At 45.4% G+C, this 20,000-nt stretch overlaps 1 protein-coding gene across 1 annotated transcript in view; it reads right to left on the bottom strand.

Moving 5' to 3' along the window:
* The window catches only part of LOC143291266 (intermembrane lipid transfer protein VPS13B-like), a 101,822-nt gene that overhangs the window by 35,180 nt on the left and 46,642 nt on the right, over positions 1-20,000 (bottom strand). Inside the window, exons 20-31 of the mRNA XM_076601094.1 lie at positions 19,454-19,597; positions 17,015-17,268; positions 15,457-15,598; positions 14,800-15,014; positions 12,369-12,610; positions 10,987-11,135; positions 10,096-10,232; positions 9,353-9,463; positions 7,747-7,848; positions 4,851-4,940; positions 4,094-4,171; positions 1,551-1,703 (exon numbers count right to left, since the gene is read on the bottom strand). Coding sequence (XP_076457209.1) covers positions 1,551-1,703; positions 4,094-4,171; positions 4,851-4,940; positions 7,747-7,848; positions 9,353-9,463; positions 10,096-10,232; positions 10,987-11,135; positions 12,369-12,610; positions 14,800-15,014; positions 15,457-15,598; positions 17,015-17,268; positions 19,454-19,597 — 1,817 coding nt within the window. The remainder of the gene's footprint in view (positions 1-1,550; positions 1,704-4,093; positions 4,172-4,850; positions 4,941-7,746; positions 7,849-9,352; positions 9,464-10,095; positions 10,233-10,986; positions 11,136-12,368; positions 12,611-14,799; positions 15,015-15,456; positions 15,599-17,014; positions 17,269-19,453; positions 19,598-20,000) is intronic.

The following is a 20,000-nucleotide window of genomic DNA, read 5'->3' as shown; positions in this document are numbered from 1 at the left end:
ACACACACACAAAAGCAAGCACACGCACTCATACACTCTCTCTCTCTCTCTCTCAAACATCACACACACACACACACACACACACACAGAGGACCATGGTTTCATATCCAACCACCACATCCCACCCCCAGTTTCAGTTTCTCAAGGAGGCTTCACTGCGTTTGGCCTGACCAGCAGCAACAACCCAATGCACTTGGTCAGGCCTTGAGTGCATGCATGTATGTCTGTGTACCAGTCAGTCTGCATGCATGTATGTCTGTGTACCTGTCAGTCTGCATGCATGCATGTATGTCTGTGTACCAGTCAGTCTGCATGCATGCATGTATGTCTGTGTTTATTCAATAAGGCCATGGCCCCATTTGAAGGGGTGATTACATATTTTGTAAGAATTGATTTGCATAAGAATATAATCTTACAACGTGTATACTCAATGCTCTGTTCTCTTTAACCAATCATGAAATTCTGTCGTTTTAATGACTTATAGATAAATATGGCAAGATTCGAAAAAACGTTATCATTTGTAGAAGACAGAAGTAATACTAACCGAAACTTACTTGGTCTGCTATAATATCTCAACGGAATATATATTTGTCTCAAGTCATCTAATACAGGACAACATAATACGAAATGGACTTCATCTTCTTTTGCAGATCTACATAACGGACATACCATATCGTTTACAGTGCTGGGCTTGTGTCTTTTACTGTGTGCTTTGATATCAGATACACCAAAACGAAACCTTGTTAAAGCACATCTGATGACTCGGTTAATATTTTTTGCTAAATATGGTTCTGTGAAATGATTCCTTTTAAACAATCTGAACAAAGAAAATCTTTCACAATTTTGTACATGGTCGTTCCATCCCTGCCATCTACAGTCAACCACACACTGTCAAACTTGGGGGAAAGGGTGAGACCAGGGTTAGAACCCAGACCCCCACAGACACTGTACTGGAAGACAATCATCTTAACCATTCATCCACCTCCATTCCTGGAGGAAATTTTCTGTCAGAAAATTCTTCTTCTTCTCCTCTTCTTCTTCATCCTGTGTTTTATCTTTGCTGCTTGATTTCCTACCAGCCAACCACACTGGGCTGAGAAACTATGAACACCAACATTTTCTCAAACACCACACAAAGATCTTAGAATCTAAATAGAATTTCCAAGACCTAATGGATACATAAAGAAAAATAAATAAAAACCAATTCGACATAAAAAGAAAAATACATGATACATGAACATTAAAGTACTACTTGTCATTCTAGCATAAACCATTGAGGAAGACATAAAATGGACTGATAAAAACAACAACAACAATAAAAACAAACACATAAAAAGTAAGTTTGACCAACAACACATGCTGTAAAACAGTTAAAAAATAAAATATTAAAATTAAAAATAAATAAATAAATAAACAGATTTATAAACAAAATAATTTTAAAATAACAATCAAAACAATTATCTTCAGAAGAAATAAAATAAATAGCTAAAATAACACCGAAAGAAATGGCAAAACGCCACTGCAATGCGGTGAAAAGACAGCAATCTGACCTTTCTGTGTACGGGGGACAGCTGCGTGACCTGCACGATGAGCGTGTAGCGCTGATCCCGTGCTCGCACCACGCGTACACAGTGGCCCTCAGAGCTGACATCAATGGGAGCACACCATCGCCACGTGGAGTGGTCCAGGCAGAAGTGAAGGTGCTGAACCACAACACAAAACACACAGACTTTTTGTTTTTCTTCACCCTCCGCTGCCGCTGGCGAGTACGTTTTTCACTTCTTCCTCTTCTTTTTTCGTGGGCTTCGACGGGTGCAATAGCCGAGTGGTTAAAGCGTTGGACTTTCAATCTGAGGGTCCCGGGTTAGAATCACGGTGACGGCGCCTGGTGGATAAAGGGTGGAGATATGTGCAGACCTGCTAGTGCCTGAACCCCCTTCATGTGTATATGCAAGCAAAAGATCAAATACGCACGTTAAAGATCCTGTAATCCATGTCAGCGTTCGGTGGGTTATGGAAACAAGAACATACCCAGCATGCACACCCCCGAAAGCGGTGTATGGCTGCCTACATGTTCACTTGCATGTACATGAGTGGGCTTTTATGTGTGTGACCTTTTTTTTTTTTTACCCCGCCATGTAGGCAGCCATACTCCGTTTTCGGGGGTGGTTTTTTCACTGAAGGGCTGTTGCCCAACACAGATCAGACTAAGAGCTCACAGGTCAGGATGTTGGTCACTGTTATTTGCTTTGATGTCTTCCACGTGGGACTACATTACTTTTGTTAACTCACTCAGGATGGCAAGTTTTCTCCCTTGCTTTTCCCCACAGACGGCCCATTTGTGAAACGGCCCATTTGCGTGAGCATTCCTTTGTCCGGAGAGAGTTAATATCACACACACACACACACACACACACACAAAACAGAGAAGAATGTGAAAGAAAAAAAAAGCAGTATAAAGTACATTTTCTTTCTGCTGAAAACTCAAGAAAATGACAGAGTACAGTCTAAAATTTTGCAAACAGACGTTGGTCATGGAGTTATCAATTGCAAACAAATACTGGTAATATTACCATTTGCAAACAGATGTTGGTAATGGGGTTATCATTTGCAAATAGATTTTGGTAATGGGTAAAAAAAACAGACAATGAACACATTCTGATGCATGTGAGAAGGAACCTGGAAGCACTTGGACTGTATTCAAGACAGCACAATTATTTTCATTTGTTAAACATGTCACTGAGGTGACATGGCACACAACCTGTCACTGAAGTGACTTGACACACAACCTGTCACTGAGGTGACATGACACACAACCTGTCACTGAAGTGACATGACACACAGCCTGTCACTGAGGTGACATGGCACACAACCTGTCACTGAGGTGACATGACACACAACCTGTCACTGATGTGACACAACACACAACCTGTCACTGAGGTGACATGACACACAACCTGTCACTGAGGTGACACAACACACAACCTGTCACTGAGGTGACATGACACACAACCTGTCACTGATGTGACACAACACACAACCTGTCACTGAGGTGACATGGCACACAACCTGTCATTGAGGTGACATGACACACAACTTGTCACTGGGGTGACATGACGTCAGGTGACACGACACACAACCTGTCACTGAGGTGACACGACACACAGCCTGTCACTGAGGTGACATGACACACAACCTGTCACTGTGGTGACACGACATACAGCTGTCACTGGGGTGACATGACACACACCTGTCACTGGGGTGACATGACTTCAGGTGACACAACACACAACCTGTCACTGGGGTGACATGACTTCAGGTGACATGGCACACAACCTGTCACTGAGGTGACATGACACACAACCTGTAACTGAGGTGACACGACACACACCTGTCACTGAGGTGACACGACACACAACCTGTCACTGTGGTGACACGACATACAGCTGTCACTGGGGTGACATGACTTCAGGTGACACAACACACAACCTGTCACTGGGGTGACATGACTTCAGGTGACATGGCACACAACCTGTCACTGGGGTGACATGACTTCAGGTGACATGACACACAGCCTGTCACTGGGGTGACATGACACACAACCTGTAACTGAGGTGACACGACACACACCTGTCACTGAGGTGACATGACACACAACCTGTCACTGTGCTGAGGTGACACAACACACAACCTGTCACTGAGGTGACACGACACACAACCTGTCGCTGATGTTACACAACACACAACCTGTCACTGATGTTACACAACACACAACCTGTCACTGATGTTACACAACACACAACCTGTCACTGATGTGACACAACACACAACCTGTCACTGAGGTGACATGGCACACAACCTGTCACTGAAGTGACATGGCACACAACCTGTCATTGAGGTGACATGACACACAACTTGTCACTGGGGTGACATGACGTCAGGTGACACGGCACACAACCTGTCACTGAGGTGACACGACACACACCTGTCACTGAGGTGACACGACACACACCTGTCACTGAGGTGACACGACACACACCTGTCACTGAGGTGACACGACACACACCTGTCACTGAGGTGACACGACACACACCTGTTTGGAGGAGAAGGAGCGCCAGCTGTAGGGAAACATGTGGCCAGACTGCAGCACTATGTTTTCATCCGTCCCCGCCTGAAAAAAAAACCACATGGTATTTTTTTTTTTTTCATTATTGATTAACTGATTGATTTATTTATTTTGTATATATTTTTTCATTTATGTATTCACTCAATCTTCTTATCTGTTTATTCATTCATTCATTCATTTATATGTTTCTGTAATTTTATTTCATCACTTATTTATCTACCTATTCATATATTTATTGATTCATTTTCAATTATTTATGTATTTCTTTACCTATTTATTTATCTATGTATCTATGAGTTCATTTTGTTTATTCATCTATCTATTTATTTGCCTATCTGTTTTCTTTAATTTTCTTATTGTTATCTTATTCTAAATTCAATATATCATACTGCAGAAATACTGTGGACACAGCTCTAAATGTATAGTTTATCTCACAATGTCAACTTTCATGTGCATGTGCATATATATATATATGTATATATATTTATTCAGAGAGAGAGAGAGAGAGAGAGAGAGAGATATGTGTGTGTGCAAGCACAAACATGTGTACAAAAATTTATCATACACACAGATGTACAAACACATACACACATATGTACACACACATACAAACACACATATACATATATGTACACACACACACACACACACATATACAAACACACACACACACACTGAGAACATCACAGGACTGAATTTTCAACAGAAACAAAGTGTGTTTCACCTGGCCGCAGCGCAGCGTCTGCTGCGTGTTGTTGCAGAGCACCAGGTGAGCAAACACCAGACCAGCATCTTCCGCCGTTTTCTCTCCAAACTGTTGACACACAGTCAGTCTGAATCACACACACGGTTTCTCTCCAAACTGTTGACACACAGTCAGTCTGAATCACACACATGGTTTCTCTCCAAACTGTTGACACACAGTCAGTCTGAATCACACACACGGTTTCTCTCCAAACTGTTGACACACAGTCAGTCTGAATCACACACACAGTTTCTCTCCAAACTGTTGACACACACAGTCTGTACCACACACATACGGTTTCTCTCCAAACTGTTGACACACAGTCAGTCTGAATCACACACACAGTTTCTCTCCAAACTGTTGACACACAGTTAGTCTGTACCACACACACGGTTTCTCTCCAAACTGTTGACACACACAGTCTGTACCACACACACACGGTTTCTCTCCAAACTGTCTACACGCTGTCAGTCAGTATCACACACACATTTTCTCTCCATACTGTCCACACACAGCAAGTTAGCATCACACACACGGTTTCTCTCCAAACTGTTTCTCCAAACTGTTGACACACAGTCTGTACCACACACACGGTTTCTCTCCAAACTGTCGACACACATAGTCTGTGCCACACACACATGGTTTCTCTCCAAACTGTCTACACACTATCAATCTGTATCACACATACGTTTTCTCTCCAAACTGTCCACACACAGCAAGTTAGCATCACACACATGGTTTCTCCCCAAACTGTCCACACACAGTCTGTCTGTGTCACACACACGGTTTCTATCATCACACACACGGTTTCTCTCCAAACTGTTGACACACAGTCAGTCTGCATCACAAACATGGTTTCTCTCCAAACTGTCCACATACATTCAGTCTGCATCACACACACGGTTTCTCTCTAAACTGTCCACACAAAGTCAGTCTGCATCACTCAAATGGTTTCTCTACAAACTTTTGACACACAGTCAGTTCTGCATCACACACACGGTTTCTCTCCAAACTGTTGAAACACAGCATCACACACATGGTTTCTCTCCAAACTGTTGACACACAGTCAATCGGTATCACACACACAGTTTCTCTCCAAACTGTTGACACACAGTCCGTCGGTATCACACACAGTTTTTCTCCAAACTGTCCACACACAGTCAGTCTGTATCACACACACGGTTTCTCTCCAAACTGTCGACACACAGTCAGTCTGTATCACATGCACGGTTTCTCTCTAAACTGTCTGAATGATATATATTATTATTGTATTGCTCAAAGAAACAAACACCACCCCTAACCCATCAGCCTGCACCTGGAAACTGAACTGACTAGAAGTGCCCACCGAATGACTCAGTGACAGCAGTGCAGGGTCACCTCTGGTGTGTGGTCTCATGACGACCTAACATTGATGGTTCCCTATGGACTGCTGATGCTGCGACTATGACAGACGAACCTAGATGTGGCCGTGTATGGAGGACTTGGAATGAGCTGCACTGTTGGAGAACCATTATAACCGTGTAGATGATGAGGCAACAACAACAAAACAAAAACAAAAAAAAAAGCAACTCCATCCTTTACCCATCAGACAACAGCTATGATTTGAACTGAGGACTCAGACGGGCGCAATAGCCGAGTGGTTAAAGCGTTTGACTGTCAATCTGAGGGTCCCGGGTTCGAATCACGGTGACGGCGCCTGGTGGGTAAAGGGTGGAGATTTTTACGATCTCCCAGGTCAACATATGTGCAGACCTGCTAGTGCCTGAACCCCCTTCGTGTGTATATGTAAGCAGAAGATCAAATACGCACGTTAAAGATCCTGTAATCCATGTCAGCGTTTGGTGGGTTATGGAAACAAGAACATACCCAGCATGCACACCCCCGAAAACAGAGTATGGCTGCCTACATGGCGGGGTAAAAACGGTCATACACGTAAAAGCCCACTCGTGTGCATACGAGTGAACGCAGAAGAAGGAGAAGAAGAACTGAGGACTCAAGGATTTAGAAGTGCAAAGCTGTAACCACACAGTTTCCATGCCTGTCCAGAGATGCTAACCCCTGTCAAGTGTTTGTTGGAACAATCAGGAAATTTGGCAGGAACATTTTTAATCTGGCAGGAACACTCAGACTCAGAGCCACATCAGCGAATGAACACTGTCTACAAGGCATACTAACACTTGGACCTACCTGCAACACAGTGTAACTGCTATGATTAAGCTGACTGGTCCACTCAATGCTGTTTCAATGTAAACACACGTGAATTGTTAAGCATCATCACGTGAGACCAAGGTTAGTAGTGACTGCCCTGGCCTCCTGATTGATAGGTCTAGAGCATCTGGATATGTTACAAAAGGAAAGCATGTGACCAAGCTATGTAATCGAAAATGAACTCATGGAAACAATATTGACCTTAGTGTAACGTCGGAACAAATTGTGACTGAGTGTAACTTCTTCTTCTTCTGCGTTCACTCGTATGCACACGAGTGGGCTTTTACGTGTATGATCGTTTTTACCCCGCCATGTAGGCAGCCATACTCCGTTTTCGGGGGTGTGCATGCTGGGTATGTTCTTCTTTCCATAACCCACCAAACGCTGACATGGATTACAGGATCTTTAACGTGTGTATCTGATCTTCTGCTTGCATATACACACGAAGGGGGTTCAGGCACTAGCAGGTCTGCACATATGTTGACCTGGGAGATCGTAAAAATCTCCACCCTTTACCCACCAGGCGCCGTCACCGTGATTCGAACCTGGGACCCTTAGATTGACAGTCCAACGCTTTAACCACTCGGCTATTGCGCCCGTCGACTGAGTGTAACAAAATAGGGCGAAATCATAACAGTTGGCATTCCTGCCTGTGGGACCAACTGACCTGGGCCCAGGCCATGGCAGAGGTGTTGATGGTGTGCATGACACTCCTCCCCAGATGGACATGCACCTGGCTGCTGTTGACGTCCACCTTCACTGCGCTCGGCTGGCAACACACACAGCAACACATCAACCTGTGCTCTGGCATTCAGTTATGTTTGAACACACACACAGCAACACATCCACCTTCACTGCGCTCGGCTGGCAACACACACGCACACAGCAACAAGTAACATGTGCTCTGGCATTTAGTGTATGTTTGAACACACACACAGCAATACATCCACCTTCACTGCGCCCGGCTGGCAACACACACGCACACAGCAACAAGTAACATGTGCTCTGGCATTTAGTGCATGTTTGAACACACACACAGCAATACATCCACCTTCACTGCGCCCGGCTGGCAACACACACGCACACAGCAACAAGTAACATGTGCTCTGGCATTTAGTGTATGTTTGAACACACACACAGCAACACATCCACCTTCACTGCGCCCGGCTGGCAACACACACGCACACAGCAACAAGTAACATGTGCTCTGGCATTTAGTGTATGTTTGAACACACACACAGCAACACATCCACCTTCACTGCGCTCGGCTGGCAACACACACACAGCAACACATCAACCTGTGCTCTGGCATTTAGTGTATGTTTGAACACACACACAGCAACACATCAACATGTGCTCTGGCATTTAGTGTATGTTTGAACACATACACAGCAATACATCCACCTTCACTGTGCTCGACTGGTAATACACACAGCAACACATCAAACGTCACTGTGCACAGCTGGTAAAACATACACACATACTGACCTGGAGGTAAAGCTACAGGAGGGAGGTACTGACCTGGAGGTAATGCTGCAGGAGGTACTGACCTGGGGGTAATGCTACAGGAGGGAGGTACTGACCTGGAGGTAATGCTACAGGAGGGAGGTACTGACCTGGAGGTAATGCTGCAGGAGGGAGGTACTGACCTGGAGGTAATGCTACAGGAGGTACTGACCTGGAGGTAATGCTACAGGAGGGAAGTACTTACCTGGAGGTAATGCTACAGGACGGAAGTACTTACCTGGAGGTAATGCTACAGGACGGAAGTACTTACCTGGAGGTAATGCTGCAGGAGGGAGGTACTGACCTGGAGGTAATGCTACAGGATGGAGGCACTGACCTGGAGGTAATGCTACAGGAGGGAGGTACTGACCTGGAGGTAATGCTACAGGAGGTACTGACCTGGAGGTAATGCTGCAGGAGGGAAGTACTGACCTGGAGGTAATGCTACAGGAGGTACTGACCTGGAGGTAATGCTACAGGAGGGAGGTACTGACCTGGAGGTAATGCTACAGGAGGTACTGACCTGGAGGTAATGCTACAGGAGGGAGGTACTGACCTGGAGGTAATGCTACAGGAGGGAGGTACTGACCTGGAGGTAATGCTACAGGAGGTACTGACCTGGAGGTAATGCTACAGGAGGGAGGTACTGACCTGGAGGTAATGCTACAGGAGGTACTGACCTGGGGGTAATGCTACAGGAGGTACTGACCTGGAGGTAATGCTACAGGAGGTACTGACCTGGGGGTAATGCTACAGGAGGTACTGACCTGGAGGTAATGCTGGTGGAGGGCCGAAGCAGACAGGTCCACAGGGTCCACCAGAGACTGCAGGCATAGGGAGCTGTAGTCCACCACTTCCACACCCACCTCGCAGCCCGCCTTACACACACACACACACACACACACAGAGTGTTACAGGTTACACACCTTCACTGTTAAATGTTACTCATCATTATGTGTTACATATCCACATCATCATACATTGCACACCCATTACACACCCACACTGACACACGTTATATACCCACGTAGACACACATTACAAATCCACACTGACACACATTACGCACCCACACTGACACACATTACACACCCACACTGACACGCATTACACATCCACACATTATGCACCCACACAGAGACACACATTACACACCCATACTGACACACATTACACACCCAAACTGACACACACTGCTGTTTGACAAACCCACATCGTCACACATTACACATCCACACTGTCACACATTACTCTTGGCCGCTGTACAGTTTTTATAACTAATGAAATTCTGATAATTTCTGATTCCACGCACACACGCCAAACTCACAACCCTCATTCATCACCTGATACAAATCCCCACCTCACAGCCTGCCGGACAAATTCACATTATACACATTACGCACCCACACGTTAACAATCAATCCCTCCCCCCCCCACCCCCCCACCCCCCCCCCTCCCACCCCCCCAACCCCCACAGATTCCAAGCAGTCATTGGTACAGTCAAGAGCACCTGCAGGACGGAGCGCGAAAGGGGTCCGGCAAAGTGCGAGGTCACAGCGCTGACCTTGTCCACACTGACCACCGCCCACTGCTGGTCCTGGGGGGAGATGCTGGCCTGCCGGTACCCCTTCAGCTTACCTGCCCCTGCTGCACACATCATGACCGCTTACTCCCCTTTGATAAACGCATCATTACGGCTCACCTGCCCCTGCTACTCACATCGTAATAGCTTACCTCCCCATGCAATACATATCACAAGTTATCCTGCTACACACATCGTAACTGCTTACCTCCCCGTGCTATACACATCACCACGGCTTACCTCCCCCTTGCTGCGTATACCACAATGGCTTACCTCCACCTGATACACACCAAACTTAGCTCCTCCTGCTACACACATCACGACAGCTTCCCTGCCCCTGCTACACACCTCACAACACTCATGACTCAAAAACTGTATTACTCAAGAATAAACATTTTAGGTGTTGCCCAGAGTTTATACAATGCAGCACAATCCAATACAATCTGTCCACCAGTGCATTGTGAAACAATGCAGTGGAGCACAAATCTTGTTGAGTACACCACAGCCAAACTGTTAAAAGTGCTTGGATTTGTCTCTGTGCAAGATTCAGTGCCATATAAGTACTTCTACCGATATCACTATCATTATTACCATATGATGACTAAAATCATCATTACTATTATAATTTTCAATTAAACTATCATCACTATCATATGATGACTATCATTATCGTTATTATTATCATTAATATCATTGTTATTATTATTATTATCATAATTACTACTACTACTGCTACTATTATTTCCAATCAAATTATCCATCATTACTACTATTATCATCACTATTATTACTGCAAGCAGCAAACCATGCCCCACTCACCTGAGCCGTTGTACATGAGGTGGTTGAAGAGGTGGAGCTGTATTTTGCCGACAGCCAGGGACACCTGGAGGGAGGGCACCAGGTGAGACACCTGGGCGGAGTCCACACACATGCTGCCTGCCAGCTGAGCAGCCAGCAACACATTGTCCCTACAACACACACATGTACTGTGCTACAGTGACTCACTGTCCCTGCAACACACACTGTGTTATGGCGACATGCTATCCCTACAACACACACACGCACTGTGTTACAGTGACTCGCTGTCCCTGCAACACACACTGTGTTATGGCAACATGCTATCCCTACAACACACACACACTCTGTTAAAGCAAAACATTGTCCCTGTAACATACACACACTGTGTTGTCTATTTTGAATCTTGACAGGGATCATAACACTATCTGACGGGCGCAATAGCTGAGTGGTTAAAGTGTTGGACTGTCAATCTGAGGGTCTCGGGTTCGAATCACGGTGACAGCGCCTGGTGGGTAAAGACAGTGTTATCTTCTTCTTCTGCGTTCACTCGTATGCACATGAGTGAGCTTTTATGTGTATGACCGTTTTTACCCCGCCATGTAGGCAGCCATACTCCGCTTTCGGGGGTGTGCATGCTGGGTATGTTCTTGTTTCCATAACCCACCGAACGCTGACATGGATTACAGGATCTTTAACGTGCGTATTTGATCTTATGCTTGCGTATACACACGAAGGGGTCTCAGGCACTGGCAGGTCTGCACATATGTTGACCTGGGAGATCAATGTTGACCTGGGAGATCGTAAAAATCTCCACCCTTTACCCACCAGGCGCCGTCACCATGATTCGAACCCGGGACCCTCAGATCGAAAGTCCAACGCTTTAACCATTCAGCTATGGCACCCGTCATCACAGAGAGATGACACCCTTCACTGATGAACATACTCAATCAGCATGAGCAGCCAAGGGGTTAAAAGAGACTCCAACAAGCACCTAACAACACACTACTACACAAAGAGCTTACACCGCTTTCGTTCACCCCGCTGGTCCTTTCTGTAAACAAACCACCCTACCTTGCTTTCAGTTGAATAATTCTTTCCCTGCCATTGATTTTCAGAATCGATGATTTCTAAGTAATACTGATAAAAATAATGATCATGATGACAGAAATAAGAATGATGATGATGATAATAATATAATAATAATAATATCGTTCATTTTCAGTCTAATATCATCTTATAATACTAATAAAAACAATGATCATAATGATAGACAATAATAATAATGATAATGATGATAATAATAATGATAATAACAATATAATTTATTTTCAGTCTAATATCATCTTAGATGAACAGACTACAAATAAATAAACAAACAGACTATAAATAAATAAACGAACTACCTTGCTTTACGACCGCTGCGTAAGGGTGACCTCCCTTCCTGTTCCTGCGCCATGCCTCTGGAGGGGAAAGGGGGGCGACACACCACCACCCTCCACACCCGGGCGGCATGCAGACTGCCCATGTTGGCCACTCGCAGCTCCGGCAGCTGCAGGCTGGTGCTGCTGTCGCCACTCAGCTGGAAGGCAGCGTACGTCACAAACTGCTCCACACACTCATCCCAATGCTGCAGCTGACATGTCACCTGTCGAGAGGATAGCACGGCATGTCGTTATGACACATGTCACCTGTCGAGAGGATAGCATGGCATGTTGTTATGACACATGTCACAAACTTCTCTACACACTCATCCCAGTGCTGCAGCTGACACGACACCTGTCAAGCACAATGTGTTGTTACAACACACATCAATTTCTATGAGGATAACACAGCATGTTGTTATGACACATGTCACCTGTTGAGAGGATAGCATGGCATGTTGTTATCACACATGTAACAGACTGCTTAATACACTCGTCCCTTTGCTGACACAACACCTGTCGAGAGAAAAGAACAATGTGTCGTTACAACACACATCAATTTTTATGAGGATAACAGAGCATGTTGTCATGACACATTTCACAAACTGCTCCACACACTTGTCACAGTGCTGTAGCTGACACATCACCTGTCAACAGGATAGCATGGCATGTTGTTATAACACACATCAACTGTCATGAAAGGATAACATGGCATGTTGTTATGACACACATCACCTGTCAAGAGGATAACACAATGTGTTGATATGACACGTCATTATGATACAAGTCACCTGTCAAGAGGATAACACAGCATGTCATCATGACACAAGTCACTTCTAAAGAGGCTAACACAGCATGTCGCTATGACACATGTCACAAACTGCTCCACACACTCGTACCAGTGCTGCAGCTGACATGTCACCTGTTGAGAGGATAGCGTGGCATGTCGTTATGACACATATCACTTGTGAGGAGACCACGGCATGCTGTTATGACACATGTCACTTGTTTAGAGGATAACACAGCATGTCGTTATGACACACATCACTTGTTAAGAGGATAACACGGCATACCGTTAAGACACATACATGAATTGTTAAGAGGACAACACGGCATACCGTTATGACATGCATCACTTGTAAAGAGGATAACACGGCACGTCATTTTGACACAACTCACTTGTAAAGAGGACAACACAGCATGTCATTATGACATATGTCAATTGTCAAGAGGATAACACGGCATGTCGTTATGACATACGTCACTTGTTAAGAGGATAACATGGCATGTCATTATGACATGTGACAGACTGCTTAACACATCTGTCCCTGTGTTGCAGCTGACAAGTCACCTGTCGAGAGGATAGCATGTTGTTACTGTACAGCACACGCCCGCACTTCCCACCACCCATCCATCTCTAAACACACTCACTGACCACAGACGGTTGTTGTGACATGTCATCGTTGTCACTGTACAGCACACACCCCCCCCCTCCCCCCCCACCCCCCGCCTCCCACCACCACACACCCACTGACCACAGACAGTTGTTGTGATGTGTCATTGTTGTGGTCATACAGCACACACCCACACCCCTCCCCCCACTATCCCCCACCCGACTGACCACAGACAGTTGTTGCGATGTGTCATTGTTGTCATTGTACAGCACACACCCACACCCCTCCCCCCACTATGCCCCACCCGACTGACCACAGACAGTTGTTGCGATGTGTCACCATTGTCGTCGTACAGCACACACCCACACCCCTCCCCCCACTATCCCCCACCCGACTGACCACAGACAGCTGTTGCGATGTGTCATCGTTGTGGTCATACAGCACACACCCACACCCCTCCCCCCACTATCCCCCACCCGACTGACCACAGACAGCTGTTGCGATGTGTCATTGTTGTCATCGTGCAGCACACACCCACACCCCTCCCCCCACTATCCCCCACCCGACTGACCACAGAAAGTTGTTGCAATGTGTCATTGTTGTCATTGTACAGCACACACCCACACCCCTCCCCCCACTATCCCCCCCACCCAACTGACCACAGACAGTTGTTGCGATGTGTCATTGTTGTCGTCGTACAGCACACACCCACACCCCTCCCCCCACTATCCCCCACCCGACTGACCACAGACAGTTGTTGCGATGTGTCATTGTTGTCGTCGTACAGCACACACCCACACCCCTCCCCCCACTATCCCCCACCCGACTGACCACAGACAGTTGTTGCGATGTGTCATTGTTGTCGTCGTACAGCACACACCCACACCCCTCCCCCCACTATCCCCCACCCGACTGACCACAGACAGTTGTTGCGATGTGTCATTGTTGTCGTCATACAGCACACACCCACACCCCTCACCCCCCACGCCCCCGCCTCCCACCACCACACACCCACTGACCACAGACGGTTGTTGCGTTGTGTCATCATCGTCGTTGTTGTACAGCACACCCAGGGGCACCGGCAGGGTTGTCAGAGAGGTCACGACCCGCGGGTCAGGGTACGCCCACGTCAACGAGCTGTCCACCTCCCTGCCCTCCTCATCCTCCGCCTCCTCCTCCTCTCCCCCGCTGATGACCGCCTGGCCAGGGCTGGGCCACTCCCCGGCCCCTCCCTCTGTCACATAATAATAATAATAATAATGGTATTTATATAGCGGTGAATCTTGTGTAGAGACAAATCAAAGTGCTTTCGCACCAGTCATTCAAACGCATGCATAACTCTAAAACTGTAGAACCTAAAGACAAGGAAGGGCAGGCAAGGGAGGCTATTTTGGGAAGAGGTGGGTTTTAAGGCCAGACTTGAAAGAGCTGAGTGTGGAGACTTGACGAAGCGAAAGAGGAAGTTCATTCCAATCGCAAGGTCCGGAGAAAGAGAAAGAACGGCGGCCAACAGTCGAGTGTTTGAATCTGGGTATGCGTAAACAGAGTGGATCCGAAGCTGATCGTAGTGAGCGAGATGGAGTGTAGAGGTGAAGGCAGGCACAGAGATAGGAAGGGGCTCTGTAGGTTAAAACACTGTTCAAACGCATGATTCCCGCCCCTCACGGTGGACATACCGTTGTGGATGAAGACAAAGACTCCCGACCGCAGGTCATCATGGGACGAGTTCTGACACGTCAAATGGGTCGTCGTCTCCTTGTGCACCACTTTCTCTGCCGCACTGCTTCTGCCTGAAGGTGGTGCAGTGTGCTCTGTCTTCTGCAACAACAAGTCAAACAGCTGAAGAGGTGCCGTGGAAGATTTCGGTAAGGTTCTAGACTTCTGATCCAGTTTTCAGAGCTCCACAAAAATCGTATGAACACAAAACAAAATTACTCACTGAATGAACAAAAAAAAAAAATTAGCGTTTACTGTATGAACACAGAAAGTGAACACTCGCTGATTGAACACAAAACATGAATGCTTGCTGTATGCACACAGAACATGAATGCCTACCGTGTGAAACACAGAACATGAAAGCTCACTGTGTGGACCAAAAATATGAATGCTCACTGTGTGAAACACACAACACACACACCCACAGTGTGAAACACACAACACACACAACCACAGTGTGAAACACACAACACACACACACCCACCGTGTGAAACACACAACACACACAACCACAGTGTGAAACACACAACACACACACCCACCGTGTGAAACACACAACACAACACAACCACAGTGTGAAACACAATACACAAAACCACCTTGTGAATCACACAAGAACACTCAACCTGTGAAGTACACAACACTAACACACACCGTGTGAAACACACAACACGGACACTCACATTGTGAAACACACAACACAAACACACACCGTGTGAAACACACAACATAAACACTCATTATGCGAAACACACAAAACGAACACACACACCGTGTGAAACACACAACACAAACACACACACCGTGTGAAACACACAACACAAACACACACACCGTGTGAAACACACAACACAAACACACACCGTGTGAAACACACAACCCAAATGAAACACACAACACAAACACACACCGTGTGAAACACACAACATAAACACACACACCATGTGAAACACAAACACACACACCGTGTGAAACACACAACACAAACACACACACCGTGTGAAACACACAAAACAAACACACACACCATGTGAAACACACAACACAAACACACACACCGTGTGAAACACACAAAACAAACACACACACCATGTGAAACACACAACACAAACACACACACCGTGTGAAACACACAACACAAACACACACACCGTGTGAAACACACAACACAAACACACACACCGTGTGAAACACACAAAACCACTCAACCTGTGAAGCACACAACACTAACACACACCGTGTGAAACACACAAAACAAACACACACCTTGTGAAACACACAACACAAATACACACCATGTGAAACACACAACACAAACACACACACCGTGTGAAACACACAACCCAAATGAAACACACAACACGAACACACACCGTGTGAAACACACAACATAAAACATTCACCATGTGAAACACACAACACAAACCTCGCACCTTGTGAAACACACAAACAATCACCATGTGAAACACAACACAACACACTCACCACATGAAACACACAACACGCAACACACTCACCACACGCAACACTGATGCCAGGTGACGCAAACACATGACGTGCTCCTGGCCCAGCTGCAACAGGAGGAGACCACTCTGCACACTAAGCACCGCCTGGATAGGAGTGGTGTGCCCCTTGGCTGGCCATCGGACCAGCAGGTCGGTCTCCATGGTGACGGGGCCGGCCAGGAGTCGTGCGGTCTTGTTGAACATCGTCTTGACCACCACGTCTTTCCAGCTCATACTGCCCTGCACTTTGGGGCTGACATCTTGTCCTGGGGGGACAGGATGTGTGTGTACAAGGTAAGCTTGAGTTAGAGAGGGGTGGGTGAGCTCCTCTTGCTTTTTAACCCGGTGTTCGGTTGTGTGTGTGTGTGTGTGTGTGTGTGTCTGTGTGTCCGTGGTAAACTTTAACATTGACATTTTCTCTGCAAATACTTTGTCCGTTGACACCAAATTTGGCATAAAAATAGGAAAAATTCAGTTCTTTCCAGTCATCTTGTTTTATACAATATTGCACCTCTGGGATGGACACAAAAAAATAAATAATGAAGCCTAATTATATGCAAACTTCATTTACTGTTATATTTATATTTTTTGTATTCTCTAATCTTGGCACTTTGATCTGATATTCTGACCCAACAACAAGAGCAGTCATTATTATCATTTTTTCTTCAAACAAGAACTTCTTTTGCTAAGCATGGAAGTTTTATTTATTTTGCAAACGTTTTGGCACAGATAGTAAAAAAGGGAAATTACTCTGTAATTAATGCTATGGGACTTAATTTGCTTTAAACTGATATTTCTCATCTTAAACATTACATTTTGAAATTATACCCAATATATAAAAAGCTTGTGTGTTTTACTCTCAGTCACAAGTGAGTCTTGAAGGCCTTGCCTCTCTTGTCTTTGTTTAATTTTGTTTTTCCTGAGCTGTCAGAGTGGTTAACTCGTACTCCAGGTACCAGTCAACTCGTACCATAATTACTTCCCCTGTGGACCAGGTACGAGTATTCTCGTACCAACACACTATTCTAATTTCGTTCATTCTTGTTTGGTACCTTTAGCATTCTAGACTGAACCGTTTATGGATTCTGGAAACATGAAAACGGAGCTTTGTTTGACCGACTGAATGCATTTTTCTTTCCATTTTCACTGTTTTAGTGAACCACCCTGTCTTTTTCTGCAGTGGTCTCATGTAGTGCTGGTCCAGGGCAGTTGTAGCAGGCATGTGGCTGTGGGGTAGAATGAGTTAACACACTCATCTGTCAATACACGACGGGCGCAATAGCCGAGTGGTTAAAGCGTTGGACTGTCAATCTGAGGGTCCTGGGTTCGAATCACGGTGACGGCGCCTGGTGGGTAAAGCGTGGAGATTTTTCTGCTCTCCCAAGTCAACATATGTGCAGACCTGCTAGTGCCTGAACCCCCTTCGTGTGTATTTGCAAGCAGAAGATCAAATACGCACGTTAAAGATCCTGTAATCCATGTCAGCGTTCGGTGGGTTATGGAAACAAGAACATACCCAGCATGCACACCCCCAAAAACGGAGTATGGCTGCCTACATGGCAAGGTAAAAACGGTCATACACATAAAAGTCCACTCGAGTGCATACGAGTGAACGCAGAAGAAGATCTGTCAATACAGTGTCCATGAGTGTCTGAGTTCGATTCCCACTCTCGCTCTTTCTCCCAAATGAGAGTCTAGTCATTCGGATGAGACGATAAACCGATGCCCCGTGCGCAGCATGCACTTGGCGCATTGAAAAAGAACCCATGGCAACAAAAGGGTTGTCCTCTGGCAAAATTCTGTAGAAAAAAATCCACTCCGATAGGTATACAACTATACATGCAAGCACTCAAGGCCTGACTAGGTGTGGCAAGCTATGCTGCTGGTCAGGCATCTGTCCAGCTGATGTGGTGTAGCATATATGGATTTACCCAAATGCAGTGACACCTCCTTGAGGAACTGAAACTGACGATAATGCAGAGGATGATGATAATGATGATGATGATGACAACAATAATTTGTATATAGCACAAAACTCCATACGCTAAGCAAGCACACCAATGCTCATGCTTGCACACACACAAGCACGCATAGAACCGAAATCAGTCTGGTTTTTGTCCACAATTTGTAAATTTACGTTAAATCAAACTGAACCTACAAAACAAGACAAATTCTGTATAAATGAAGGGAAAAGATATGCAAACATACATATTTTTCTATATATAAATATTGCATGATCAAACTTACATTTAAAAAAATATATAGATTGCATAATAAAACATATACACTCTTTTCAAATATAAATATTGCATAATCAAACGAACATGCTCTTTTATAATATAGATATTGCATATCAAACATATTTGCTTTTTTTAATATAGATATTGCATTATCAAAAATACACGCATTTTTTAATATAGATATTGCACAATCAAACAGAAGTCTACTCACCTGAGTTCTCCACCTGCTCCACAGCCATGGCGATGGACGCCAGGCTGGTGACGATGCCAGAGGACGCCACGCCGTTCTGACAGTCCAGCGACACCATCACCTGTTCTGTCTGCAGCCTGGCTCGTTTCACTGTTCCCATCACACCTGTGCAACACCACACCTGATGACACATCTGTACACACCATGCCTTATAACACACCTGTACAACACCATGCTTTACAACACACCTGTACAACACCATGCCTTGTAACACACCTGTACAAGACCATATACTTATTATACACTTGTACAATACTAAACCTTATAACACACCTGTACAATTGTACACCTTATTATAACACACCTGTTCAATAGTACACCTTATAACACACCTGTACAACACCATCCATATAACACACATGTACAACATCACACCTTATAACACACCTGTACAACACCACACCTTATAACACACCTTAAAACACCATCCATATAACACACATCTATCTATCTATCTATCTTATCTATCTGTCTGTCTGTCTGTCATTATCTATCTATCTATCTCTGT

This window comes from Babylonia areolata, chromosome 16 (genome assembly GCF_041734735.1).
Source record: "Babylonia areolata isolate BAREFJ2019XMU chromosome 16, ASM4173473v1, whole genome shotgun sequence".
Classification (NCBI taxonomy): domain Eukaryota; kingdom Metazoa; phylum Mollusca; class Gastropoda; order Neogastropoda; family Buccinidae; genus Babylonia; species Babylonia areolata.
This window is presented reverse-complemented; position numbering and strand designations above follow the sequence as displayed.